This window comes from Urocampus carinirostris, chromosome 3 (genome assembly GCF_059441175.1).
Source record: "Urocampus carinirostris isolate Australia breed hairy pipefish chromosome 3, RoL_Ucar_1.0, whole genome shotgun sequence".
In the NCBI taxonomy this organism is placed as follows: Eukaryota; Metazoa; Chordata; class Actinopteri; order Syngnathiformes; family Syngnathidae; genus Urocampus; species Urocampus carinirostris.
Window position 1 is genome coordinate 39,719,119 of NC_142351.1, and position 24,595 is coordinate 39,743,713.

General features: G+C 40.0%; 2 protein-coding genes across 4 annotated transcripts in view; one reads left to right on the forward strand and one right to left on the reverse strand.

The window, feature by feature from the left end:
- Window positions 1-18,925, forward strand: LOC148369683 (putative ATP-dependent RNA helicase an3). Of its 3 annotated transcripts, XM_088331803.1 has the most exons (20): window positions 1-324; window positions 3,664-3,715; window positions 3,953-4,000; window positions 4,211-4,264; window positions 4,334-4,540; window positions 5,537-5,639; window positions 5,719-5,832; window positions 7,860-7,959; window positions 8,048-8,183; window positions 8,266-8,363; window positions 9,139-9,237; window positions 9,410-9,570; window positions 10,124-10,268; window positions 10,359-10,503; window positions 12,559-12,609; window positions 13,031-13,212; window positions 13,289-13,406; window positions 14,152-14,305; window positions 14,460-14,584; window positions 14,845-18,925. In XM_088331803.1, the coding sequence occupies exons 1-20, from the start codon at window positions 280-282 to the stop codon at window positions 14,922-14,924; spliced, it is 2,217 nt and encodes a 738-aa protein (XP_088187929.1). In that variant the 5' UTR covers window positions 1-279; the 3' UTR covers window positions 14,925-18,925. The 3 variants fall into 3 exon arrangements, with proteins under 3 accessions (XP_088187929.1, XP_088187930.1, XP_088187931.1); XM_088331804.1 differs by lacking the exon at window positions 3,953-4,000; XM_088331805.1 differs by lacking the exon at window positions 12,559-12,609 and having other exon boundaries at window positions 2-324.
- The window catches only part of tgds (TDP-glucose 4,6-dehydratase), a 16,955-nt gene continuing 9,983 nt past the window's right edge, over window positions 17,624-24,595 (reverse strand). The window contains exons 10-12 of the mRNA XM_088331806.1: window positions 21,392-21,447; window positions 20,662-20,759; window positions 17,624-20,569 (exon numbers count right to left, since the gene is read on the reverse strand). Coding sequence (XP_088187932.1) covers window positions 20,397-20,569; window positions 20,662-20,759; window positions 21,392-21,447 — 327 coding nt within the window. The 3' untranslated portion in view covers window positions 17,624-20,396. The remainder of the gene's footprint in view (window positions 20,570-20,661; window positions 20,760-21,391; window positions 21,448-24,595) is intronic.

Consider the following 24,595-nt stretch of genomic DNA (forward strand, 5'->3'; position numbering starts at 1 on the left):
ACGCTTGCTATCTTCACACGTATTCGTCCCCAGCTGTAGAACAAATCGACACCAGCTGGGTCTGCTTCAAGTACCACTTCGGTGACAACCGTTTTTGGATTTTTTTGACTAAACGTTGTCGTTATTTTTGTGCAAAAGTGTCAGATAGTCAACGTGTAAAAAAAACTCTTTTGTCGCGGCCAGCCTCGCGACAAAGGGGCGATAACACTACCCTGAACCCCCGGCAAACAAAGAGGTCCTTTTCTCAACGTCAACATTTTTCCCCCATATTCCATAGTGATGAGTCATGTGTCCGTCGAGAATGTCCACGGTCTAGAACAACAGGTAAGAACATTATATTGTGTTGGCTTGTGGCGTCATGCTCAATTGAGGAAGAAAGGTCTTAGAATGATGTTAGCTTACGGGCTAACAGTCGCTAGCTGGATGCTAATGTGCTAGCCCTAGGTGCGCTTCATTCAAATCCAGCACCGAGTAATAACCTCGTTAACATTTTCAACGTTGAGCAATGACGCATTTTATCACATTTATCATTACTTTAATCACATTTGTCGCCTGGTGTCTTTTCCCTAAAGTGCTTTTAAAATGCTACTTGGCGCAGACAAATGGTTGGCGAATAACGGTGGCCTCCGTCGGTGCCAACCGGTGAGCATATGAAACGCAACCTTCGCTTTTATCTCGGCTGCGTTTGTTTGCAGAGATAAAATGGAGGTGCGCTAAAGCTATCAGACAGTAGTTGGCACGCTTACAATTCTGCATCACACACATTTGGCTGTCTAATCCAACGAGCAGTTGTACAGTTTACGCTTGTAGAGAATGTTCGATTGTTCTGCGTCATTACCGACGTATGAAAAAAACGCACCAGTCTGTCGCTACTGCGCTTGGTTAAGCAGACATTTCGCTTATACAGTCATCGTGCTGCTTATTTAATCAAATGCGATTCTAAAAAAAATGCGGTAATTATTTGATTCTTATGCATGCTACCAGTTGCACTGTAAGACGGTTTGTTGAAGGATTTAATGCGGAATTTTAAGCCCACGCAGTGGTCTCTAAATACCGCACATTTTGGGCCTGCAGGAGCTGCGGTTCTTATAATTATTTTGCACTACTCGTTCTACGATTGCATTCCTAGCATGATTACATATCGATATTCTTGCTATTAACTTTGATTTCCCCATTTGATTTTAATGTATTTTTTTCTTTCATGGCTTCTGTTTTCTCCATATTTTAAAATTTACTTTTGGATTTCCCATTTTACAGATCGTCGTGGGACGTTGGCATACCTGTCAACCTCCACGGCTCCATGCCCGTACAAACTGTCGTGTTTTCCCCTACAAAATACAAAATAATCGTACACCATATATATCTAATATATATATATATATATATATATATATATATATATATATATATATTGGAATGATGCATGATGGGAAATCCCCAGGCGGCAGACGCATGCGTGCAGTAGCATCAAACCACTCGCTTCAATTGCAATGAAAACAACCGATACCAAGATAGAGGCTTCCGAGGCGAACTCCTTTGACTTGATTGATTTGCCGTTTCGTGATAGTCAGTGTATATCGGATGGTACCCATCATTGACAAATTTGCGTTTTTCCGTACAGATTTCCTTGTACGTCGTACTCGTCTTAAAATGCATAGAAATCGTACTTTGTACGGCAATACCGTACAGGTTGACAGGTATGCGTTGGCATGCATCCCTGGTATTGCAGAACTAAACATTATAGCCATACAGGACTCTTTCATGAGTACATATGTCTCAGAGAAAATAAAAAAAATGATCATAGCACATGTCTAAGTGGAGATCCTAAGTTGGGTGGTATGATCCAAATTTCTGTACATGTAAAGCCGGAGCAACTCTAAGTAAGTATTTGGCCTAGTCCAGTGTATATACGGCACTTTTTCCAACTGTAGTTTACAGTCAGGGTGTCACACCAAATGACTCAGTTTTGGCACTAGGTCGGTAAGAAATCCTTTGAATGGAAGCTCATTATTCTATGTATGTTCACTGTTGAGGAACTTTACGATAAAAATCCGCTGAAAAAACCTAACACTTGGAAACGCTAGGAAAGCAACACTGGGCGGATCTCTGCGCACAGTGCAATACTCTTCTTTTGTCCTCTCGCTCAGTGTAGTCTGTGCCGAAGGTAAATACGACTATACCCTTCTTGTTTGCAGTATTTCGTGACATTTTTACGAAATAACATTGCTTGCACCTTGTTTTGGAACCAATATTTAGGACAAAAATGACGGTCAAAATAAGCCTTTACACTCTCGAGTAACTAAGTGAGGAGACACATATTAAGTGGTATAGTATTTTTATGGGACTCGAGCTCTGGCATTATGATCAGATGTTCACACGGTGAAATGAAATGCGGTGAAGAATTGGCTTTAGTCTGGAGAGAAGGTTGGGTGGTGTTGTGTAAATTTGTCTAAAAATATATGGTGTGGCTCTCCAAAAATGTCTTCAAATATTTTATGGCTCTCTGGATCAAAAGGCTTCCTGAACCCAGAGTGCGACAGCGACTTACTCTTGGTTTGTCAAGTCCTTGGAAGATTTTCTTGCATATACTGCCACCTTATTAATAATCTTTATTCTCGATTTGTTACTTGGCAAGCGTAGCAGTTTGTGTGCCTTTTTGTATTTCTTGGTAATCGCAAGTCCATAGTCATCATTTTTTTGCTTCCCCAGTTAGCATCACTGCTAGCCACAGAACCGATAGCTATTAAATATAATACAAAAAATACAGTATTTTCTTACTGACCTGCAAAGTAAATGGTAAATGGTTTGATTTTACATTGCGTTTTTCAAGTCTATGAAGACCTCCCAAAGCGCTTTACAATGTGCCTTACACTTACCCATTCACACACACACTCACACACCAATAGCGGCCATGCAACCATGCAAGCCGCCTACCTACTTATTGGGGCCATTAGGGATTCAGTGTCTTGTCCAAGGACAAAGTCTTTAAAAAGCACTCTAAATTCTGAACCGAATTAAGGGAAAGGCATTGTGGGAGGTAATTTAGCCAACAATCATACTGTGATAAAAACCAACACCAGACCAGCATTGTATGGGAGCGACCAATAGCAGAAGGGTATCTAACAGTTCTAATTCTGCATACGCACAAGCACTGCAAAGTTTGAATTTTATATGTTCTGGGAACACATTTTTATTATGCTGTATAGTGGTGTAAATGTCATAAAGCGGGGCTGAAACATCTTTTTCCGCACCGTCCTGTAAAAACATGGTAAGGCATGGTTTCCGTATCCCAGGCCTCTACTGTATACATTTTAAGGCAGTACTTAGGTTAGTTATGTGCTGCATGCGACAAATATTTAACCAAATGGGTGGTGCATGGGATGTTGAGTTACACAAATTGCTTGATTTTCACACCAGTTCAAAAACCGATGGCAAAAAGTCATTTTCCAACTAAAACTTTCCGGTTCCACTTGCAGATGGTATTGCTAATTTTAAATTATATCTTTGCATAGTACAAGAATTATTTTGAGTGAAGCTGGAAGAACATAGTCAGCAAATTGTTTTTATTTAAACATTTATAGTAGTAGAACACACTGGTTCTGTTATCAACATTGAGTAAATTTCGTTAAATATGTCTATTTTTTTGTTTGTTTCTGTTCACAGCTTGCTGTCCTAGACTTGAATGTGGCAGACGGACAAGGCGGTGGCACTAACAGTAAGCTTTCACTGTGTACTTGCATGTTTTACCTTATAAGATCAGTCGGGGATCTCAACCCCTGCTGATCAAGTTGGCAACTCCTAGAAGAGGTCAAGGCATCTGCTGGGTGTCATATAAAGCTTACCGCCATCACCATTTGTTGGTTTGAGCATGCTTTTTTTAGTTTTTGCTTGAATGTACCACCCTTATTTACTGATTATTAGAATGAGGCTGATGTCTCTCTCGTGTCTGCAGGAAGATACATTCCTCCACATTTACGGAACAAAGATGGTCCTAAAAATGGTGAGGAGCATCAATTTAGTGCTTCTTCCTGCAAAATACTTTTTTTCTGAATCTTAGAGGCCCACGAGAATCTGAATGCTACATTTGGGAAAGCTAACTTGCTGCATTCACTTCACTGCATTTTATATATATTGGCCATGTGTCTTATTTTTGCGTTTAGTTGCATTTGAAGCAGGTAATGGCATTGGTTATTGACTGTTGTCGTTTCAGGAGGAAATGTGTTTGCTGCCAGGGCAGGCTACACCATTGCTCCTGCCGCCGCCTGTAAGATGCCGTGCATTTTCAACGCCAGAATGTTGATCATCAGTTACTGAGTCACTTCTTTCGTTCTAGTCGGTTGGGATGCGGCCCGCGGAAACTTTGTCAACGGCTACCACGACAACCGTATGACTGGCGGAAACACTTACAACCGAGGGCCGCCTCGCATGGAGCGCGGCCGAGGGGCAATGGGCGGAGGCGGCTATCGCACCAACAGAGGCGGAACCTTCAATCCTATCAACCCCGCTCAGCCCATGGGCTTCGGCTTGTACGAGAATAAAGGTGCTGACCCTGGTTAACTATGCACAGTAGACCCTCGGAGTACGGTGACCCAGCCTGATTTTTAGTTTGCGATGTGGCTTAATATTTTTTCAGCCCTTCTTTATTACATTGTCCCCACTATATTACATCATCAACAATCATCATCAATCAAAATGTGCGTGTCCAGATACTTACAAAAACACTTTGTGGTGTTTGTGTGCATGTAGATTATATTTCTAAGATGCCTCTCTCCTATTGGTCCGGGTTTGCTATTGGTTTGCATCACAGCACCAATTAGCTGTTCTCCCTTGCACAATGCCATCCCTTTTCTGCAATCAATTTAAATTCTCATGTGCTTGGTAAAATCTCGCAAGTCGGTGATACAAATTTTTTGTCCTATATTTGCTGGTGGTGGTAAGGGAATTAGTTACGACATGATAACCATGAAATCGAGCCTTGTGATATTAAGAATGACAAAGAAGGCACACAAATCGCTACCATCGCTCACTTGCATGCCCATAACCCATCGAGGGTCAGGACTGTTATTTTAAAAAAGCCAATAAAAATGTTAGAGCAACCAAGTTTTCTAATAGCATGGCAATTTTCGCAAGTGGAAGATTAAAAATCAATTTAATTTTAAATCTTTCGTCATTTTCTCTTTGCCCTTTACACATACACCCGCAATTCCAACCAACCAGCTCTAGTCAAGCACATCAACAGTAAATAAAATGTAATTTATCTTTTACAGGCACATTTATCTGTAATTATATTTAATAATATTCATATATGTTCACATTAAGTAGTACTGCTTGCTGTTTGGTAGTTTTAATGTTTTTCTCTGGGGTACAAGAGGGTTCAGTCCGCATTTACCACGCATTACCATAGGCAATTTGACTTTGCAATTCCAACTCCCAAATGGATTAATGTCTGGTCCTGCGGGTCTACTGGATTAATATTATCTAGCTTGGTTGAGGAAACTTGACGCACTTTTCTTCTGCTGTTCTGTGACCTCGCCAGACGTTGGCGGCTGGAATGCTTCCAAGGACGCCTACAGCAGTTTCGGAAACAACAGAGGGAAGTCTGCATTCTTCAATGACCGAAGCAATGCAAATCGTGGACGGTAAGACGAGCGGAAGGTTTTCTGATTTCTATTTACAGCCAACATTGATACATTTGCTAGCTTATCTTTTTGTCCCTAGGTTTGACCATGGTGGATACAATAGTGGCGGAGGAGGAAACAGCCGTTGGGTGGAGGAGGCCTGCACAGACGGAGACTGGTCCAAACCAACGCCCCTCAATGAACGACTTGAGCAGTAAGTTTTACTGAAGTGTCTTAAATGAAATGCGCAAGCTCTTTTAATACAGTTTCTTAACATTTTGCATCGTCTTCTTTAAACCAATATATGTGAAATTTGTCACTGCAATGAGTCCAGCATTTAAATTCTTGTCAGGTTGAAACATTAACCATTCGCCGCCTTGGAATAGGCAGTAGCCTGCAAAAAAAAAAACTTGTTAAACTATGCAGTTATAGACATTAAAATTTTCAACTTACCCAGTAAACTATTCAGTACCCAATAAAACATTTTTGACACTGGTGAAGTTTTTTGTTTTTGTAAAAATTCACATTGGCAGAAAATGTAAAATATGAAGACGTGAAAGAAAAAGTAATATATTCTCAAATGTGACCTTAAATGACACCAAAAACCTCATATAGTAAAATAAATTCTACAAAATCTATCCATTATCTGCACCCCTATCCTCAGTAGGGTCACCGGTGGTGCTGGAACCCATACCAGCTGTCCTCGACGCGGTGTGGGCAGGGCACACCCTGAATTGGTTGCCAGCCAGTCTCGAGCCGCACAGAGACAGAAAACTCACTTGCTCATTCACACCTAGGGACAATTTGGAACGGACAATTAACGTGACATGCGTGTTTTTGGAATGTGGGAGGAAACCGGAGCGCCTGGAGGAAACGCACACAAGCACAGGGAGACAATTTACGAAGAGAAATTGATATTGCTGTTTTTGCGCATGTTGGTCTCTTAGGGGTAGTGTAGTTCCGTGTATGCATGGTATACTCCAGGGGTAGGGAACCTATGGCTCTTTTCATGAGTACATATGGCTCAGAAGTAAAATGTAACTATTGCACATCTCTCTATGGCGTTCCAAAGTCAAATGATTTCATCTCGACTTTGGTCCATATAAAACCGAAGCAACTTTCAACCATTTCAACTGATGAATAAAAACAATGGCAAACGACTTTGATTGGGTGAGCAGTACAGGTGGGCGGATTCCTGCACACAGCGCAAGGCACTTCCTTCTCGCACTCTCGCTCAGTGCAGTCCACACCGAAAGTGAATATGACGATATGCTTATCTTTTGCAGTAATTTGTGACATTTTTACAAAAGAACTTTGCATGCACATTGTTTTGAAATGACAAATTTCATGGAAAAAAATTGCCTCAACACTCTTAACTGAAGGTCGAAGACAAATTGTAAATGGCATATTTACATTGATTTGGGAAACAGGATTTGGCATTAGTATCATTTCATACATTTGATTGAATCATCAAATGACACAGTGAAATCAAATGTGCTGAAGAATTAGCTTTTGTCTAGAGAGCGTGTTTGGCAGTTTTTTCAATTTTGTCTGAAAATATATGATGTAGCTCTCTCAATTACTTTTTAAATTATTTTTTTGCTTTTATGGCTCTTTGGGTCAAAAAGGTTCCCGGCCCCTGGTATACTCAAATAAATTCTATTAAAACAACTTTGTTTTCTTATACATTGAGAATCATTTATTTTTGCCGCCATATTCATAGCTGCTGTGTGTGAATGTAACACTCCCAAGTAATGCCTATTTTATTTTAGTTTGGTTCCTTTTATGACTGTATTGTGTTATCTGGTTTGTTTACCTGAGACGGCATGCTGCAGTGCATGAACTGTAGTATCGATAATATGCCATGACAAATAAGAATTATTTTTGAATACTGCATGGCAATATGGCTGGTGTTTATTTTCGACAACCATACAACTGTGAAAATATCCCAACATTTCAGTTCAGGAGTGAGAGTATACAATATGCTTAATAAACGTAAAAGAGCATCATCTCATTTTTTTGTACAGCAGCCACTGTGAATAAGCACATATTATCATTGTTTTGAACGATTTTTTTAATATTTGAAGATGTTTATCTTTTTAATTAGTTATACTTGCACCTGGAGGCGAAGCCCTCCAATTCCGTTATACTTGTACAATGACAATAAAGGCCATTCGTTCATTATTTTTGGAAAAAAAAAAAGAATCTCTAAATTTACGTGGTTGCTGTTCTGCCTTATAGCGAATTGTTCTCCGCCAGCAACACTGGAATTAATTTTGAAAAATATGATGACATTCCCGTTGAGGCTACTGGACAGAACTGCCCTCACCACATTGAGAGTGTGAGTCAGAATGGACAGTCTGTGTTGTTTTTAATTTTTTTTTTTTTTAGCTATGATATTAAATTAACACTGCTGTCCTCACGTATAGTTCCAGGACATAGACATGGGTGAGATCATCATGGGCAACATTGCTTTGAGCCGCTATACTCGACCGACCCCTGTCCAGAAATACGCCATTCCGATTGTCAAGTCAAAGCGTGACCTTATGGCCTGCGCACAAACTGGTATGACATGCTGAATGACTTTAAGGTCTTGAGATACAGATTAAGAAAGACGCCAGGAATTTTGTCACGTTTTTGTCTTTAGGTTCTGGAAAGACAGCCGCGTTCCTGCTGCCAATTCTCAGCCAGATCTACGCCGAGGGACCAGGAGACGCTATTAATGCGGCTAAAGCCTCTGGGCAGGTGTGGAATTTATTGTCACTTCCAAAAGAAAGCCACTCAGTTTATTTGGACTTTAAACTGAAACATTTGGAATTGATATCAAAACAGCGAGGATGAGTCTGGAGCAGCATCTTGGCTTATATTAAAAAAAGTTGCTCGTCAACCTGTTATTCAACTGCCTCGGGCACCATTTGTCGTGAGTTGTGTTGTCATGGCTATTTAAGTTGGGCAGGCTTTCATCGTCTTCAAGCTCAATTTGTTTTACTTTCTCATGTACCAAAATATCCAGAAAACATGACAACAAAATAAGCAACAAGATCACTAGAAGTCGAAATGTGAAACCTTTTTTAGATCGGCTATACAAATCTATATACAAGGGGGCACTCTCTTTGCTTAATCTGATTGAAATAAACGAATGTTTGAAAAGAACGGTATATTGTTAGAGCTTTTTAGGAAACGCTTAATTTTGGGACTTTGTGTAACTGTTGAAATATTTGTTATAAAATAGTACATGTAATAAATCCGAAAGTGACACTCTGAAGCTAATCACCAAACCACGACCAAATACTATAATTCCTTGTTTATCAGATTTAATGGCGACCAGAATCCCTGCGATATGCAAAAATGTATGAAGTTTCCTTGCCTTTTATACATTGTTCTTCAATGCTATGTAAACAATTTTCTGATGGTTAGTGTCTTGTTTACACTGTATCTGATATTGTTCTGTGACACATATGTTAGTGTACTTCTTCTGAGATGTTTTTTTTTCATACTGTATTTTTTACACATCTTACAGGACAACGGAAAATATGGCCGTCGTAAACAGTACCCGCTTTCTCTGGTCCTGGCACCAACTCGTGAGTTGGCACTCCAGATATATGATGAAGCCAGGAAGGTGAGTCAATATCATTAAGTACTACAAATGTCAATTTAATTGCTTTATAATTTTGGTTTGAAATCCTTTTTTTTTTCAAGACTACTCTACTTGTTTTTCCTTGTGTTCTTTTTTTGTGTTAAGGTGGGCTTAGCTCTCTTTACAAATAAAATGTATTATTCTTGTGTTGCAGTTTTCATACCGCTCCAGAGTGCGTCCCTGTGTGGTGTACGGTGGAGCAGATATTGGCCAGCAGATTCGAGACTTGGAGAGAGGATGTCACCTGCTGGTGGCCACCCCTGGGAGGCTGGTGGACATGATGGAGAGGGGCAAGATTGGACTAGATTACTGCAAGTAAGATATGGACTGTAGATGAAGTAGATTACAGGTCACATACCACTTAAAGGCTTATTTCTTCCTGAATTTATGACCACAGCTAGCGAATGCTCAATTTTTAAAATTCAAAATCTGGCAACACAAGCGTGTAGCAGCCGGGTAACGTGCCATCAATTTTGGTATCTAGCAGGCCCGGCAATCTACCACTACAATCTGTACAATAACTAAATACTGTCTCGGCAGCAGATGGCGCCATTGCAACAAATGCACGAACAACAGGTCGAAACCGATGCCGGTTCTTAGTCGGATGTTACCTGTAGTTAGTGAGGTAGTAGTGGTTTGCAAATGTAAAGCAGCAGTCGACATTTTTCAGTATTGTGATTAAAACCTATATCAATTGAAAATATAGAAGAAATTTCAGCAGGACAACAAACTCTCACAATAGTTTCAATTCTAATGTGCAAGTTTCTTGTTCAGTAATTGTTTACTACACAACAGGCTTTTTTTTCGAATTTTGAATTTTCTTGTGTATGAGGATCTCACATCTTGAATCAAATTTTCTAAAACTCAGGTACTTGGTCTTGGATGAAGCTGATCGAATGCTGGACATGGGCTTTGAGCCTCAGATCCGGCGCATTGTCGAACAGGACACAATGCCACCCAAAGGCAGCCGGCAAACCATGATGTTCAGCGCCACCTTTCCCAAAGAAATTCAGGTGTGTCCGTCAATTTCTGGTCTCGATGCCCTTACTCGGGTTGAAGAAATCTAATCGGATCAATACTGGCCACTCGTGCTTCCCTTGCAGATACTTGCCAGGGATTTTCTGGATGACTATATTTTCCTGGCAGTGGGTAGAGTGGGCTCCACTTCCGAGAACATCACCCAGAAGGTGGTCTGGGTGGAGGAGAGCGACAAGAGGTCTTTTCTCCTGGATCTGCTCAGTGCTACAGGTGAGAGACGGTCTGGACTAGGGCTGCACGATTTACCGAAATCTATTCAACATTGCGATGTGACGTAGTGCGCATGTGTAATCGCATAACACTGCGTTTTTTTCCAAGGATTTATGGACACCAAACCCTAACAAAGCTACCCAGAAGGGGGCGTGGTTTAATTTCACCTACAGTGGAACCTCGGTTCTCGACCATAATCCGTTCCATTTCTTTGTACGAAAACCGATTTGTACGATCACCGAAGTCATTTTTCCCATTAAAAGTAATGTAAAAATTTTTTAATCCGTACCAACACCCTAAATGTTTACCACGAAAGTAAACATGAAGCTAACCCAGGCTAATCTTACGTTCACGTTAGCGTAATCTTCCGTACGAAAGATTACGCTAACACTTGTTCAAACCTCACTTTGTGTTTGCTGTTAAAAACGTAATATTGGAATATAATATTGTGAATGTGCTTAATTGCTGTTGAGATTTTCATGATTGTTTTCTGTTTTTAGTGTCAATAAATTTGTTCAAACCACAAAAACCACGCTAACACGAACGTGTAAAAATAAAAAAAATCAGGTCGTTTACACGTCATTTAGCACCCGGGTCTCCACAACAAGTGGTGAGCGGTTAAAGGATAAAGAAAAGAATTATGAGTAGGATTTCTTACCTTGGCGGTTGTCTGCAGAAGCCATGCTGTATTCCTGAAAGGGGGGAAACTCGCACACCTTCTTCATATTTTGCTATTATTTCTTTCTTAAATGCAATAGTTGTACACACTACTACTCTTTTTTCACCTGTAGCAACTTTGCTGCTTGCACCAACCTTCTTCCGAGGCGTAATTAGGAGTTAAAACACTCCCTTCACCGCTTTTGAAAAACGAAAGCAGAGGAGTGCGCGTTGCCGTGACAACAGTTCTTCACGAGGGGTGGGGGCAATCTACACTCGTACGCCGCTCAGCATCGCCCCTAGCGTACCGGCGTTCGAACTCCGATTTTTTTGAACGAAAAGCGAAGCAAGAATTTCTCAATTTTTGGTCGAGAACCGATTTGTTCGAACTGAGAGGCGTTCGAAAACCGAGGTTCCACTGTATTTATAATCCTGTAGAATTCACCTAAAATCCTAATCCAAGACGTTGGTCTCTTTTGAAAGCTAACACAGGTCTTGTCCCAAACTACAATAATCACTCCAAGTGCTTTAACATGAACAATCTAAATTGGAACTTCACTTAAATCGTAGGTTGTTTTTTTTTTTTTTTATTCTCGCCTGTTTTTTTTTTTTTTTTTTTTTTTTTTTTTTTTTTTTTTTTTTTTTTTTTTTTTGCAATCTCATGCCTGCAGAAGAGTGTAGCATGGGCATCTTGGCTGGAAAACACATAGGACAAATGCATGAAGCCTTATCTGGTCCCGGGTCAAATTTGACCAAAATCTGAAAAAACATTAGGATTTTACACATTTTTCAAAGGGAATGTCGAGGCATATTTCAAAAGTGGCCGTTTGGAGACTCCTAAAAGACTGGTGACATCATGCAGACACCTCTATGCTTCTAAACAGTCTGATGGCAGGAGAGTTAAAGCCTGTCACTATTATTAAGCCTTGGTTGAGTAAGTGGGATCAAAAACAATCCCATGGATTTATTCTTAAAAATCTTTAAAAATTAAAAAGTTGAAATGCTGTCAGATTCCAGGTATTCCTCATAAAATATGTGTATGACACGATTCCCTTAGTATTTTTATTTTTCCCCCCACTAATTATCGACCCCACTCATGGAAGAGTGTATGAACTGCTTGGTCGTTCCAGGGTTAAGTACAAACAAAAAAAACAAGACTTGCACAGAAAATGCACTTTCATTTTAAAATCCATAAATTGCATTACTGGTCTGAAAAATCGAAATAGATATATTTTTTTCAATCGTGCAGCATTAGTCAGGATCAATCGTCGGCGTTATCTCTTGGTGGTATCGTTCCACATAAACACAACAGCACAAAACACATCGTGGTTCCTGTACTCGCTTGAAGGCCAGTGTGGTAGTTTGTTGATAGTTGGTTTGGTGTGGTTTTATCCCAAGTCATCCCCAGCGAAGTGCAGGACAATGCTGGAGAGAACATGGAGAAGCCTGGTAAGCTCTTAAATGGAGAAAATTCCTATTCACAACGTTTGAATTATTTTTGTCACTGCAAGTTTTTCTACATGCTTGCAGTTCATATTTTTGTGTTTGTCATTGGTTCCGTACATCCCGGCATGAGTCAGACCTGTCATTGAACATACCAATAATTTCAATTCCAAAAGTCACCTGTTCAAAACGTTGCTTTTACTCGTTATTCATAGCTTTTATTGGAATTTATTATTTATATATTTCTGTTTGTTTTTATCCATACCTTATGCTTTGCATGTTTTTTTATTATCATCACCAAAAATAAGCTCTGTAGTAATTGGACAAAGCTTCATTAAATGATGTTAAAATTCAACTCTCACCTGCATTTTGAAAGTTCATTCCTGTGAGTTAACTTTTAGGTGTTTGTTTATTGTTGGTCGACTAGGCAAAGACTCGCTGACTCTGGTGTTTGTGGAGACCAAAAAGGGGGCGGACGCTTTGGAGGACTTTCTGTACCGAGAGGGTTACGCCTGCACCAGCATACATGGAGATCGTTCTCAAAGAGACCGAGAGGAGGCCCTGAGCCAGTTCCGATCTGGGAAATGCCCTATCCTGGTGGCTACAGCTGTCAGTAGAACTCAATTCAGCAAAATGCACAGTGAGACGCACCTGCCACATGTCTTTAAAAAATTTTAACACTCAGGTGGCAGCTCGTGGTCTTGACATCTCCAACGTGAAGCACGTAATTAACTTTGACCTGCCCAGTGACATTGAGGAGTATGTCCATCGTATCGGACGCACAGGACGAGTAGGAAACCTTGGTAAGATTTTCTCTTGGCAGAGGGGTGTAAATAGTTAGTCCATTCGCTTTTTTTACTCCAGTATTTGGTTGATCACGTTGGAAACAGTTTTTTTCCTCTTTGTTTTGTGATCCACCTTTGGCAGAAGTGCTGTATTAAAAAGAACATCCATTTCAGCTATATAAATGAGAATACATTTATTAATGAAGTTGTGGAACAATAACACTCTTGCATTTTAAGCAGCTTTGCAAGGTGTTTACTTTATGCACATTAATGTAAAACATTAGATATTTTATTAGAAATAAATGGCTTCTATCCGAGTAAAATATGACAACATTCTGATTTTATGAATATGAGCACTTGTTTTACTACATTTTGCGATCTGGCTACATTATAGATCTTATTTGACTACATTTTTAAACTTTTCTCATAGAAAATTATTTTCAGATTTTGTTCCCCCTCAAAAACAAGCAAAATGATGTGCCAATGGACCAGGACAGGTTTTTTGGGAGTGTCTTTCTACAAAAGTTTCAATGTTATTTCTTATAATTTAAATAAAAACCACTTAAAATTAGCTAATACTTCCTTCATTTTCTTTTTCTTTTTTAAATATCGGTTTTCCTCTTTACTAACACATTGGTAAAGTACGGACAAATTTAACTAAAACAATCTCGAAGGGCCACTGCCAACGCTCGTTCTTTAATCAGTATTTTTAACCTCAAACTACCCTAGCAAAACTATTTAGAATATACTTATTATCTATCAGGACTGGCCACATCGTTCTTCAACGACAAGAATGGCAACATCACTAAAGACCTGCTGGACATCCTAGTAGAAGCAAAACAAGAAGTTCCATCCTGGCTTGAGAGCTTGGCTTATGAGCACCAGCATAAGAGCAGCAACAGGGGGCGGTCTAAGAGGTCAGAAAATGCACTCTTCTCTAACTCCGTCACTGCCAGCCTTCCTAAATTAAAAATGTGACGTTTGTAACAGTCAATGTCAACTGTGATTTTGTCTCATTATTTTAAGAAGAATTCATATTTTGGTTGAATTACCTTTTTATCGCTTTCGCAGGTTCGCTGGTGGCTTTGGAGCACGTGACTATCGTCAGACGGCCGCCGGAGGCAACGCCGGAGGTTTTGGAGGGCGTGGTGTTCGGAATCAGGCAGGACACGGTGGAGCCCGTGGCTTTGCAGGAGGTAGGAGTGCGAATTTTAAGATCTCATTCGAAAGTGTAGTAAATCGTATAATTTTCCTGTCTGTTTTTCAACTATGCTGATTGGTCTGCAAAATGCATAATTAACAATTACACCTAATCGGGTTGTTCATCAGGTGAAACGGTTAATGAATAAAATCAATTTGGGTTAAAATATTGTGAGATCTTATTGTGGGACATCAATTGCGGAGCGCTAGAATTATTGTAGTGGCTGGTAAAACATTGCCTCCGTCCTCTCCAAAGGTGGCTTCGGAACCTTCTACACAAGCGACGGCTACGGCGGCAACTACTCGCACTCTCAAGTTGACTGGTGGGGCAACTAAACTAAATGTTCTTTCTGTCACACGCGCATTTTCTCCCCTTCCCTCTAAGCCGTCTTCCTTTCGCATCTCTGTTGTCTTCATCCCATCTGCCATCCTAGTCAACATTTAGAACTTATTGTGCATGCAAGTAAAACTATACTCATTATACAGCAACCCCACGACATCCCCGGAGAGCGTTATCGACATTTCTTTCATGGTGAAATCTCATAACAGACCACACGGCAAAGGGATCCTATCATTTTGTCATTTTACGACGGAATGCTTTCTCTGTGTCCATTTTCACGGTCGAATTTTGGCATATGTATTATTTTCTTTTGCCTCGAAAAAGCAGGCGTCCAGTGGGCCCCTCCCCAATCACATGTAGTTATGTTTCATTTAGTGTCCACCATTCAAGTCAAGGAAAACAAAAGACTACTGAGAAATGGAACAGATTCAGACATAGGATCTGGCTGAGGCTTCCGACTAGAACAGAGGCCATAGATGTTTTCTTTTTATGAAACCTTTTATTTTAATTGTAATTTAGCTATGCTGATGTCTCAAAGATGTCCGAGGGGGACCCATAAAAATATTGGATGAAAATTTGAAAGCCAGCATTTTCAGCTAACACGATCATAGGAATTGTGTTCACCTGGCAAAAATAAAGTCAAATATTAATATTTTGTTTTTGTACTGTGCCTTCAAGAATTCAAGCATTGACTTTTTTCCCTTCTGTTCTGTAAAAAAACATTTAACGTCTTCATGTATGGGTTACTTATCTTGATTTTCTCTCTGGAAGGAAACAAGCTCGACTTGAACTAAATCAAACCTTGGCAAAACTAAACGGAACTAAACTTTGTTAAACTGCCACAAGGAATTGCTAGCGCGGTTCCTCGTCTGCTCCGGTTCTTAAAAGCATGGCGACTTTTTTCGTGGCTTTGTGCTTCTAGAAATCGGCTTGAAGTCAAAAACTTCTGTGCGGTGCTGCCAAAAGTTGGTATTTCACTAACCGGGACACTGAATGGAACTTATGAGTTCAATTCACACTGCAGGAGAAAAGCAAACCAGTTTGGATTTTTTGGGGCGGGGCTGAACAGCCAGATCACATATAGTGTGGAATAAGAACGATTACAAGGAAAAGAACAGTATTTGCAGTGTGAACCTAGCCTAATTGGTGCAAATTCACACACCTACACATTGAAATTAATCACAGCCTACATACCAGAAAATGAAGCTATAGTAGTGAACGAGTCAAGTGTCTTTTCGTATTCACTTTTCCCCCATACAATACAAATAAGCACGACTTGACTACTGCCCAAGTATCGCTAAAGTCCATCCATCAGTGCCTGTTTGTGTCCTACCAACTCCTGGCGACTTGTGCCCCTTGAATCTTGACTCCACCCTCAAATTTTGAAACCTTTATTTTTTTCGTCCAACAAGTCTTTTAATGGGAACCATGAACAGAAAGACTGAGATCCAAAATTCCCTGCTCACTCTATCCTGGAGAGTCACATAAATACTTTTCTCTTTAAAAAAAAAAAGAAATATATTTCATTCCAGTCCTCTGAGTGGTTTTGCATTAGTTGTTGTCGGGGATGAATGCATACATCGGGGCTGTTTTTTTTTTCCTCAGCAATGCAACAAAAACTCAAAATGGGAGTAAAACATAGTTCGGAAATTTGCCGACACGGCAAACATTTGCACAAGGCCCAGCTGCGGAACAGGCTCACGTCTTTGCAAAAGTCGATGTAGATTGATTTTATTGACAAGAAATTCAAGTGTAGATAACATGTAAATAGTTTGAAGATTTGTCGGGCGATTATTCTGTGCTCGTTCACCTGGCGGTGGACAAATTTGATTCCGGTAGATTTTATTCAAGCGGAGAATTGGACATATGCAAGTGTTGTTGTATTTTTTTTGGTCAAGCAATTTAGGCGTGCAGTTTTTTAGTTTACGGTCATTTTTAAAAAATTTAATTTCTTTCTGATGTGTGTTATTTGGATCTGCGATACACTGGGAGGTTGCGAGCAGGTTGTTTTTTTGTGAGGTCACATTCAATTTTCTTTGACAGAAGTGTTGCTCAGCTGATGGTCGGCTTGCAAATGACAATCGGTTAAGGAGTTAATTGTCAACAATCGCTATTTTCGTCTCTTCCCTCGCCCCCTAGGTTTGGGTCCACCTCGATTTAACAGCTTGTCGAGCTGATGTGTTTTTGTAGTCTGCATGCACTTTGCTCTCATGAACACTGATGTGCTTGGTGCCTTGAAATTCTTCTAAAGCCGTGCGAAGCCTCGTACCGTATTAGCTGCTGGTAAAAAGTCTCAATTCTAACTTGTTGAGTTACCAAGCAGGTTCGCCTGCTTTTTTTTTTTTAGCATTTAACTCAAAGCACTGATTGCAGTTTCAGGCATAGCTGTGTTTTGTTTTGCTTTTCCGGCTTTGTCGCTGCCACCCGGTGGTACGACACGCACGAATCATTTACCTTCTGATGCCTTAAGACAGATAGTCCTAACTAAACTGCTATTGGTTACATATTGTTACTGTGGACTTGTTTATATTGACGGCTCCACCGCGGTAGAGAATTGAGAGCTCATGTGGTAAGGCTAGGAATTGTTAAGGGGAACAAATTTTATGGTGCTATGCTCCCTTTGCTGCGGCCAGCAGGCCTTCTGTTTGTAGAAAGACTAAAAATCCTATTTCGTTTTTAACAAATCTGTAGCACAGGTCCTCCGAACGACTCTTCCGTAGTGATGTAAGAAGCATTTGTGTGTGTTGCGTGAATGTGTGGACGGGATAAAAAACCCGCCGTTACAGATGTGAATCTCTGCAGGGACCGGTTTGAGTTGTAGTTCAGAACCACGGCAAGATCCAGCTGTTTGCACCCAAAGTTCTCGCGTCTACTTTCGCTAGTTTGTGTAATTTATCAAGCATGTTTGAGAAATATTTATTTTTATAAGCCTAGTGCAAACGTTACAAAAATAAAAAGTGACTTGACCAAAAGACAGTGAACAAAAACACTGGCACATGAATGTTGAATGTCATTGGTATGAGTGCAAAATTTCTATTTTTCTGGGGTAGTGTGAGCTTTTTAAATAACGGCGCAGTCGGGTTTCTCAGAGTACGTCGCGAGGCGTGACGGCGGAATTTGACCAAATTCTACGACCTCCCTCGTTACAGCGAAAGTGACGTACGTAGAGAAAGCGATTGATTACCTTAAGTCTCATTGGACTCCGTATCCGATCCACAAACCTGTTTTGTAGCGATGGGTCCCGGCGCCAATTACGACACAAGAAGCCCCCCGATTGGCCCCCCAAAATTATAATTTGAGACAAATCCACTGAAATATGCCAAGGTTTGTATTAAATTGTAAGACTCCAAAAAACGTTTTGTAGAAAAAAAGAAATGAAAAAGAAGAAAAAACCAAACACGCAGTACAAACGTGTCCAAGATTCGCTCCAAGTCAAGTTTTTTTGGTTGTTGTTCATTTGTTTTTGACACTTTTTTTTCCTTCCCGTTGATACCCTTTGTGTGATTGTCTATCAAGTGGGGATGTTCAAAGTATAACACAGATGTAACTGTGGTTCTATTGCTATGTTGTTGTGGTCCGCATATTTTCAGGCTCTAGCGCTCGCCGCTGAGCGTCCGGCCAGTCGTTTGCCCGAAGTTCTGAGTTATGAAGGCTTTAATCTTCCAAATTGTGCTAATGGGAAAGGGAAATCTGTGCAGGACAAAAATAAAACGTGCAGATTTAGCTGTCTTGGCAACAATAAAAACATTGTGTATTACACTCGGCAACTTAAAATTAAATCAATGTTGGCTACCCAGTGCAAGAAGGCTTATCTGATATTTTGACTGGCCCGACTGTTCAGCGGGGGGACATTGCGCTACCGGCCTGCTAGTTAGTATTTGCTTTATGTATTAGTTTAGGAGAAGTGCACGAAAAGGAGCACCACAATAAGTAAAAAGAATACTGTGCATCCATTGTGTTTTTACCACAATTAAAGGTTTGGATTTGCAAAATGAAACAGTTTTCTTATTTTAGAGGTGAGTTTTTTTTCATTTCGGTCAGAAATGCGAGGGATGTGCCAAAATGAAAATTGTCTGTTCAAAACAAAATATTTAACTCCTGGCTGAAATACCAAAAAAGCAACAACAGGAAAACATTTTTAAAAATCAAAGTGATACAGAAGTAAAATCTGTGAAGGAATCAATACAAATAACGCCACTGTCTACTTTGAGTAATGTTGAAATGTACATTTTATCGGTTGGGGGGGCTCCGCCCTGCTTTATTCCTGGACCCTGGCTATTTCAGCTGAAAATGAAAATCTCCATTCTGATCCCTGATTATGACATCTGGTTTCATCACAAAACTTAATTCATTCTAACATGGTTACAATTATTGCCCAAAGCAACAACAAAAGAGGAATTAGCATATGAAGGTTATGCACTTTTGTTTCCTTTGAGCCACAAACAAGAGGGCACTTAGAAGACCACTGTTACTCAAAGGCATAGCAGTTACTGAATGCACTATTATTTAATTCTAACAATGCATTTCCAATTGTATCCAATGTATTTTCCAGTATAAAGTGGTACCTCTACTTAAAAATCTCTACCAAAGTTTCTGGTTACAAAGTATTTCAACGGGAAAATATTGCCTCTGATTTTAAAGGCGTTTCAGGATACAAAGTAAAAAAATGCAGTACATTACGCGCTGCCATTCACTGCTTCCAGAGTTCTACCTGGCAACCGGTGTGTATGCGTGAATCCCAGCATGGCCATGGTGTCCCCTTCCTGCTCTCTAAACAGTCTACTGTATGGTATTGTTACAAAGAGCTATCATTCACATTGGACTCCACAAAAGACATGCAGAAAATTGGACAAGGCTTACTATGTCTGCCCTGCACATTTACAACTGATTGTCAAAAGCAGACGTCATTGGATCAGTTAAAAGGTAATTTAATTGCATTATGTGGCTTTCGTTAAATGTTGTGCGGTAATTTAATTTTAATATGTATTTGTTTCATGTTCCGATGCCCTTTTCTGGTTTATTTAAAAAAAATAAATCCTTTTGCGGGCCTTGGAATGGCTTAGCGCATTTTTATTGAAAAGGTGTCTACTTACAAATGTTTCAGGTTACAAACCTACTCCCTGCACGGATTCGTAAGTAGAGGTACCACTGTGTATATGTTATTTAATCACATACGAATGTTGCAGAGGGTAGTACTTACTACATACTATTATGTTTAATCTGGTTTCTGTCCCCTGCCATACAGCAATTTCACCTTACAATCTCCACTTCAGAATGGATTGTCGTATCCTGGGGAGGTAGTACAATTTTCCAGTGCTTAACACCCCTCAGTGGGGTTCTAGAAATTGGCAAGCAACAAGAAAAAAATCCCGAACAAATGGACACACTCATTCTACCGAATTTAAAGGCCCTGTAAATAAATGAAAAAAGGTTGACACCGTTCAGGGATTGTTTTGGAGCGGGGTTGACTATAAAAGGCAATTGGGTGTGCCATAAAGTGCGTTCAAGTTGATTTCACAGTCTGCTTTGGTCTCGCTCGCATAACCGGTGGCAATGACGACTCTGCCCGCAGGTTTGGAATTTTTCTTTTGCCCATCTGGTGCATCCAACCAAAAGTCCGGGTGTTCCTGATACCATTTGACTAAAAAAAAAAAAAAAAAACACTGGTAAAGATGAGTGTAAATGGCCGACTCTGATGTGGGTCTAGTCTTCCCCTTGTGTGCTCCGTTTTACCTGTGCGTTTGATTCCTTCAGGCCAGGAGACCTCGGCCTTCCAGCCCAATTGCTGCAGCTTCTCGCATTTGATAGGGTAGCGGATGTCTACTTTCGGCCTGCACACCAAAATTGGGGTTACTGTAATGCTAGGTTTTCAAGAGCCACAAGCAGAAAAATGGAAGGACAGGCACCTTCCTAGAACAAATCAACCAATTAAGCCACAATAGATTCCAGATACACGGCGACCCAACCTTGCCACATATTCACTTTATAGTGTGGGATAAAAGGTGCTTGGGGCCCCTCTTTAAGCCCTATTTATCAAATGATTTTGGGTGCCCATAGACCAAAATGCCTTTCTACTATTAGTCATATTCTGTAAAATGCCGGTCTGCAATTGCTTTCTGTTGCGCATCATGGAAATGCTAATATGAACTACCTCCCAAGTGAACGCATTGGCTATTTAAGTTTCTATCCCCTGCTACACAGCAATTTCATTTTGTGATCCCTAACTCGGGGTTCTACTGTAATCTGTTTTATGTTTTGCAAGGCAATCGGTTAAGGAATTAAAAGGTCTGAGGTGGCACAATCCGGTAGCGACACAACGATCGAAAGTTGGCGCAGAATAACAATTTCCAAGCAATCGTATTTTGGACATTATTTTTTAAAGCTATTTTCATAATCTCATCACTACAAACACTGATAACTCAAAACAGTCAGTTCATGGATTCATGAGTTCAAATAGTCTTACCTGTCCGACACATACTCAAGCCAGTCGTTCAACTCCGTATCTGGAACATTCTGCACCTGAGGCAGGGCGATATAACAATTTAGACTGTGAAAGAGTAACTAAAATGCGATCTCAAAAAATTGAAAGATGAATTCTCTTCACTGGTCTACATTTAGCACATATTTTTGCTACGGTGGCTAGTTTCACCTTAGCTGTTGATGCTTATTTAACATCTGATGCTAGAGTAATAAACACTGCTAACATTGTGGGTGCGGTGACTCGCCACTAATACTAGTTAGTGTCTTACATTAATGCCCAATATTTATACATGCAGTGTGAAAAGAAATAATGAAACTATTCAGAAAGTAGATACATTTGCTAAATGTAAGGGTTCTCCATTCCGGCCCCAGTGCTGTGGAATGCTCTTCCCCCTGAGATTCAATCTGAAACCTTAGTGGAAATGTTTAGATCTAAGCTTAAAACACACTTCTATTCTATAGATTATGAATGACCTATATTTCATGTTGACAATATCTGTGTATTTGCTATGGCAACATCCGTTGCAGCCTGGTCATCCTGAAAGGGGGATTACCTCATATGCAGTCCCTTCTCAAGGTTTCTTAATTTTCCTCATGTTGAGGTTTTTCCTTGCCTTCATGTAGGTTTTAGATCAGGGGATGGTGTAATAGTCTGTGGTTTGCAATAATCTGTGGTCTGTGCAGCCCTTTGACTCTTTGTGTTTAAGGACTATAAAAATAAACATGACAAACTTGTTGAGTGTTTTCTTTTCATGTAACATGGAAGGAAAATGGTCAGCAAAGTAATAATTTTTCACTTTCAGTGTTTACCGTATTTTCCGCACTATAGGGCGCACCTGGTTATCGGGCACACCCCCCAAAAATAGTTTTTGGTCCTATATCTTCCATACATAAGGCGCACCGGATAATAAGGCGCTACAATGGGAACGTGGACAGAAGTCAGATAGTTCAAACTTATTACCCCCTTAACATTCCGAAAGCTTGCAAAGAAGCAAATACGTGTCGTAGACATGTGCGGATGCGGTGTCCGTACGATGTCACTCAAATGCATCGTTCCAAATATCATTCGGAAGGTTAAAGTCTTGGGATTCAAGAAATGCCAACCATTCCTTAGTTTCTATTTTCTTTTTCGCTCGCAACTTTACTGTGCATATGACAATAAACACTTGGAATTGAGTTTAATTTAAAAAAAGACCAATCACAGAAACATCTCTGAAACAAGATACTGGGAAAATATATAGCCGAAGTAGCTCACCGAAGTCCTTGCGTTCAATAATAATGTGCAACCATGGTCCTCTTATATCCGTGAGTGTAGTAAAGCCAGGAGAGTAAAATATTTACAAATACAGAATGGTAAATCATGTTTACTCTATTCCAGGGGTGTCAAAGTCAAATGGACGGAGGGCCAAATAAAACATTTGGCTACAAGCCGAGGGCCGGACTGTCCAATCTTTACTGAAACCAAGATTTAACCTACTGAAAACATAACAAATATATTACAATATGATTGGATAAATAAAGCAATATTTTTTTATGACTCTGTCAGTCATTTTTAATTTCAGCAGGCACAAAATACAAATGTCCTTTATATAAAAAAACTCATAACATATCTCATAACAACAACTCATAACAATTTTCTATCATTCAATCATCTGAAATTATTAAAAAGAAATATTGCCTCGAAATACAATAAAATAAAGTGCAAAAATCTCTTGTTACTTAAAAACAATAGCAATCAACACACTGGACCTCATCTGTCCTGCTCAAATGTACATTGACTTTCCTTTCTGTGCTTTCTCTGGGTAAGTGTGAAAAAAGGAATTACTGATTAACAAATAATAACAATCAAAAGTCATTTTCTCTGCTAAATAGGAGACAATTTTATCAAAAGACTGTTGTCCACATCAAGATCTATTTTCCGTGAAAAGCCGAAAAACAAGAGACACTCCCAGGAACGGAGTCGGCAAACAAAAACAACATAGTCAACATAGACAATAAAGCTTTAAAATTCCCGAGGGAAACAACCAAAAACAAGACCTTCTTTATGTGCATATTTAACTTTTAAACTTGAACGGAGTAAAAACTTCAAATGTGTAATTGCACAGGAAACATTACTGTATTATTACTGTATTTACATACATTACTGTATTACTACAACACTACATTACTTGTTTGAGGCTGACGCTGATACTTGGCAGTGCTTCATCTTTTGCACAAGTTCATCAATGTTCGGGGTCAGGCTCTGAGCTGAGGAAATCCTCAGAACTGAGTGAAGGTGTTCAGCAGTAAGTCGACTTCTGTGTGATGTTTTGTTCAGTTTCATTAAGGAAAACAATTGTTCACACAGGTATGTGCTGCCAAACATAGACAATGTTTGAGCAGCCTGGGTGCGCAGCTGGGGCATTTTGTCGGGGAGGAAGCGCGCAAACTCCTCAGCACCCACTGCTACGTATTTTGCCTTCAGCGCATCATCGCATTGTAGCTCAATCAACTCCATTTGGAGGTTTGGCGGTGAGCTTTCCACATCAACGGCAAATGGATTGCTGAGCAGTGCAAACCTGCTTTTTTGTGCTTCAAAGTCAGCAAATCGGTGTCGAAAGTCAGCAGCGAGTATAATAATTTTATCAGCAAACTGCGCTCGGGAAAACACTGGTAGATAGCTCATCTTTCATGGTCTGACAGCTAGGAAAGTGACTCAAGTTATCTTTCCGCATTTGTGCCTCCCACAGAGTCAGTTTGGCTTGACATGCTTTCACTGTAGTGTACATTTCAGAGATAGGGGATGAAAAGTATCTATCTATCTATCTATCTAAGGGAAATTCACATTTCCAGCAGCATCCCTGAGCTGCGAACAGTACAATAATAAAGCCAAAAGAATGCAATATACAAATACCCAGTGTGACGTGCAAATGCCCACTGTAGCGTGTTATATAGAGTAACTAAATAGTGCTACACAGAATACATATTGCAGTAAGATTCGGTAATATCCAATGTAGGTGGTGTGGTTTAATGTGGGCCTTTACTCTGCCGGGTGGAGTTAAAGAGCCTCATGGCATGAGGAAGAAAAGATCTCTTTAGTCTGTCTGTAGTACAAGACAGTGACAGCAGTCTGTCGCTGAAACTGCTCTTCTGTCTGGAGATAATGCTGTGTAGTGGATGCGATGGATTGTCCATGATTGACCTCAGC

Bases quoted from the DNA above. Each gene is read 5' to 3' on its own strand.
- LOC148369683 (XM_088331803.1), top strand. From the start codon at position 280: ATGAGTCATGTGTCCGTCGAGAATGTCCACGGTCTAGAACAACAG. The intron at 4,265-4,333 runs GTAAGATGCCGT...CTTTCGTTCTAG, and splicing joins CATTGCTCCTGCCGCCGCCT to TCGGTTGGGATGCGGCCCGC. The intron at 13,213-13,288 runs GTCAGTAGAACT...TTTAACACTCAG, and splicing joins CTATCCTGGTGGCTACAGCT to GTGGCAGCTCGTGGTCTTGA.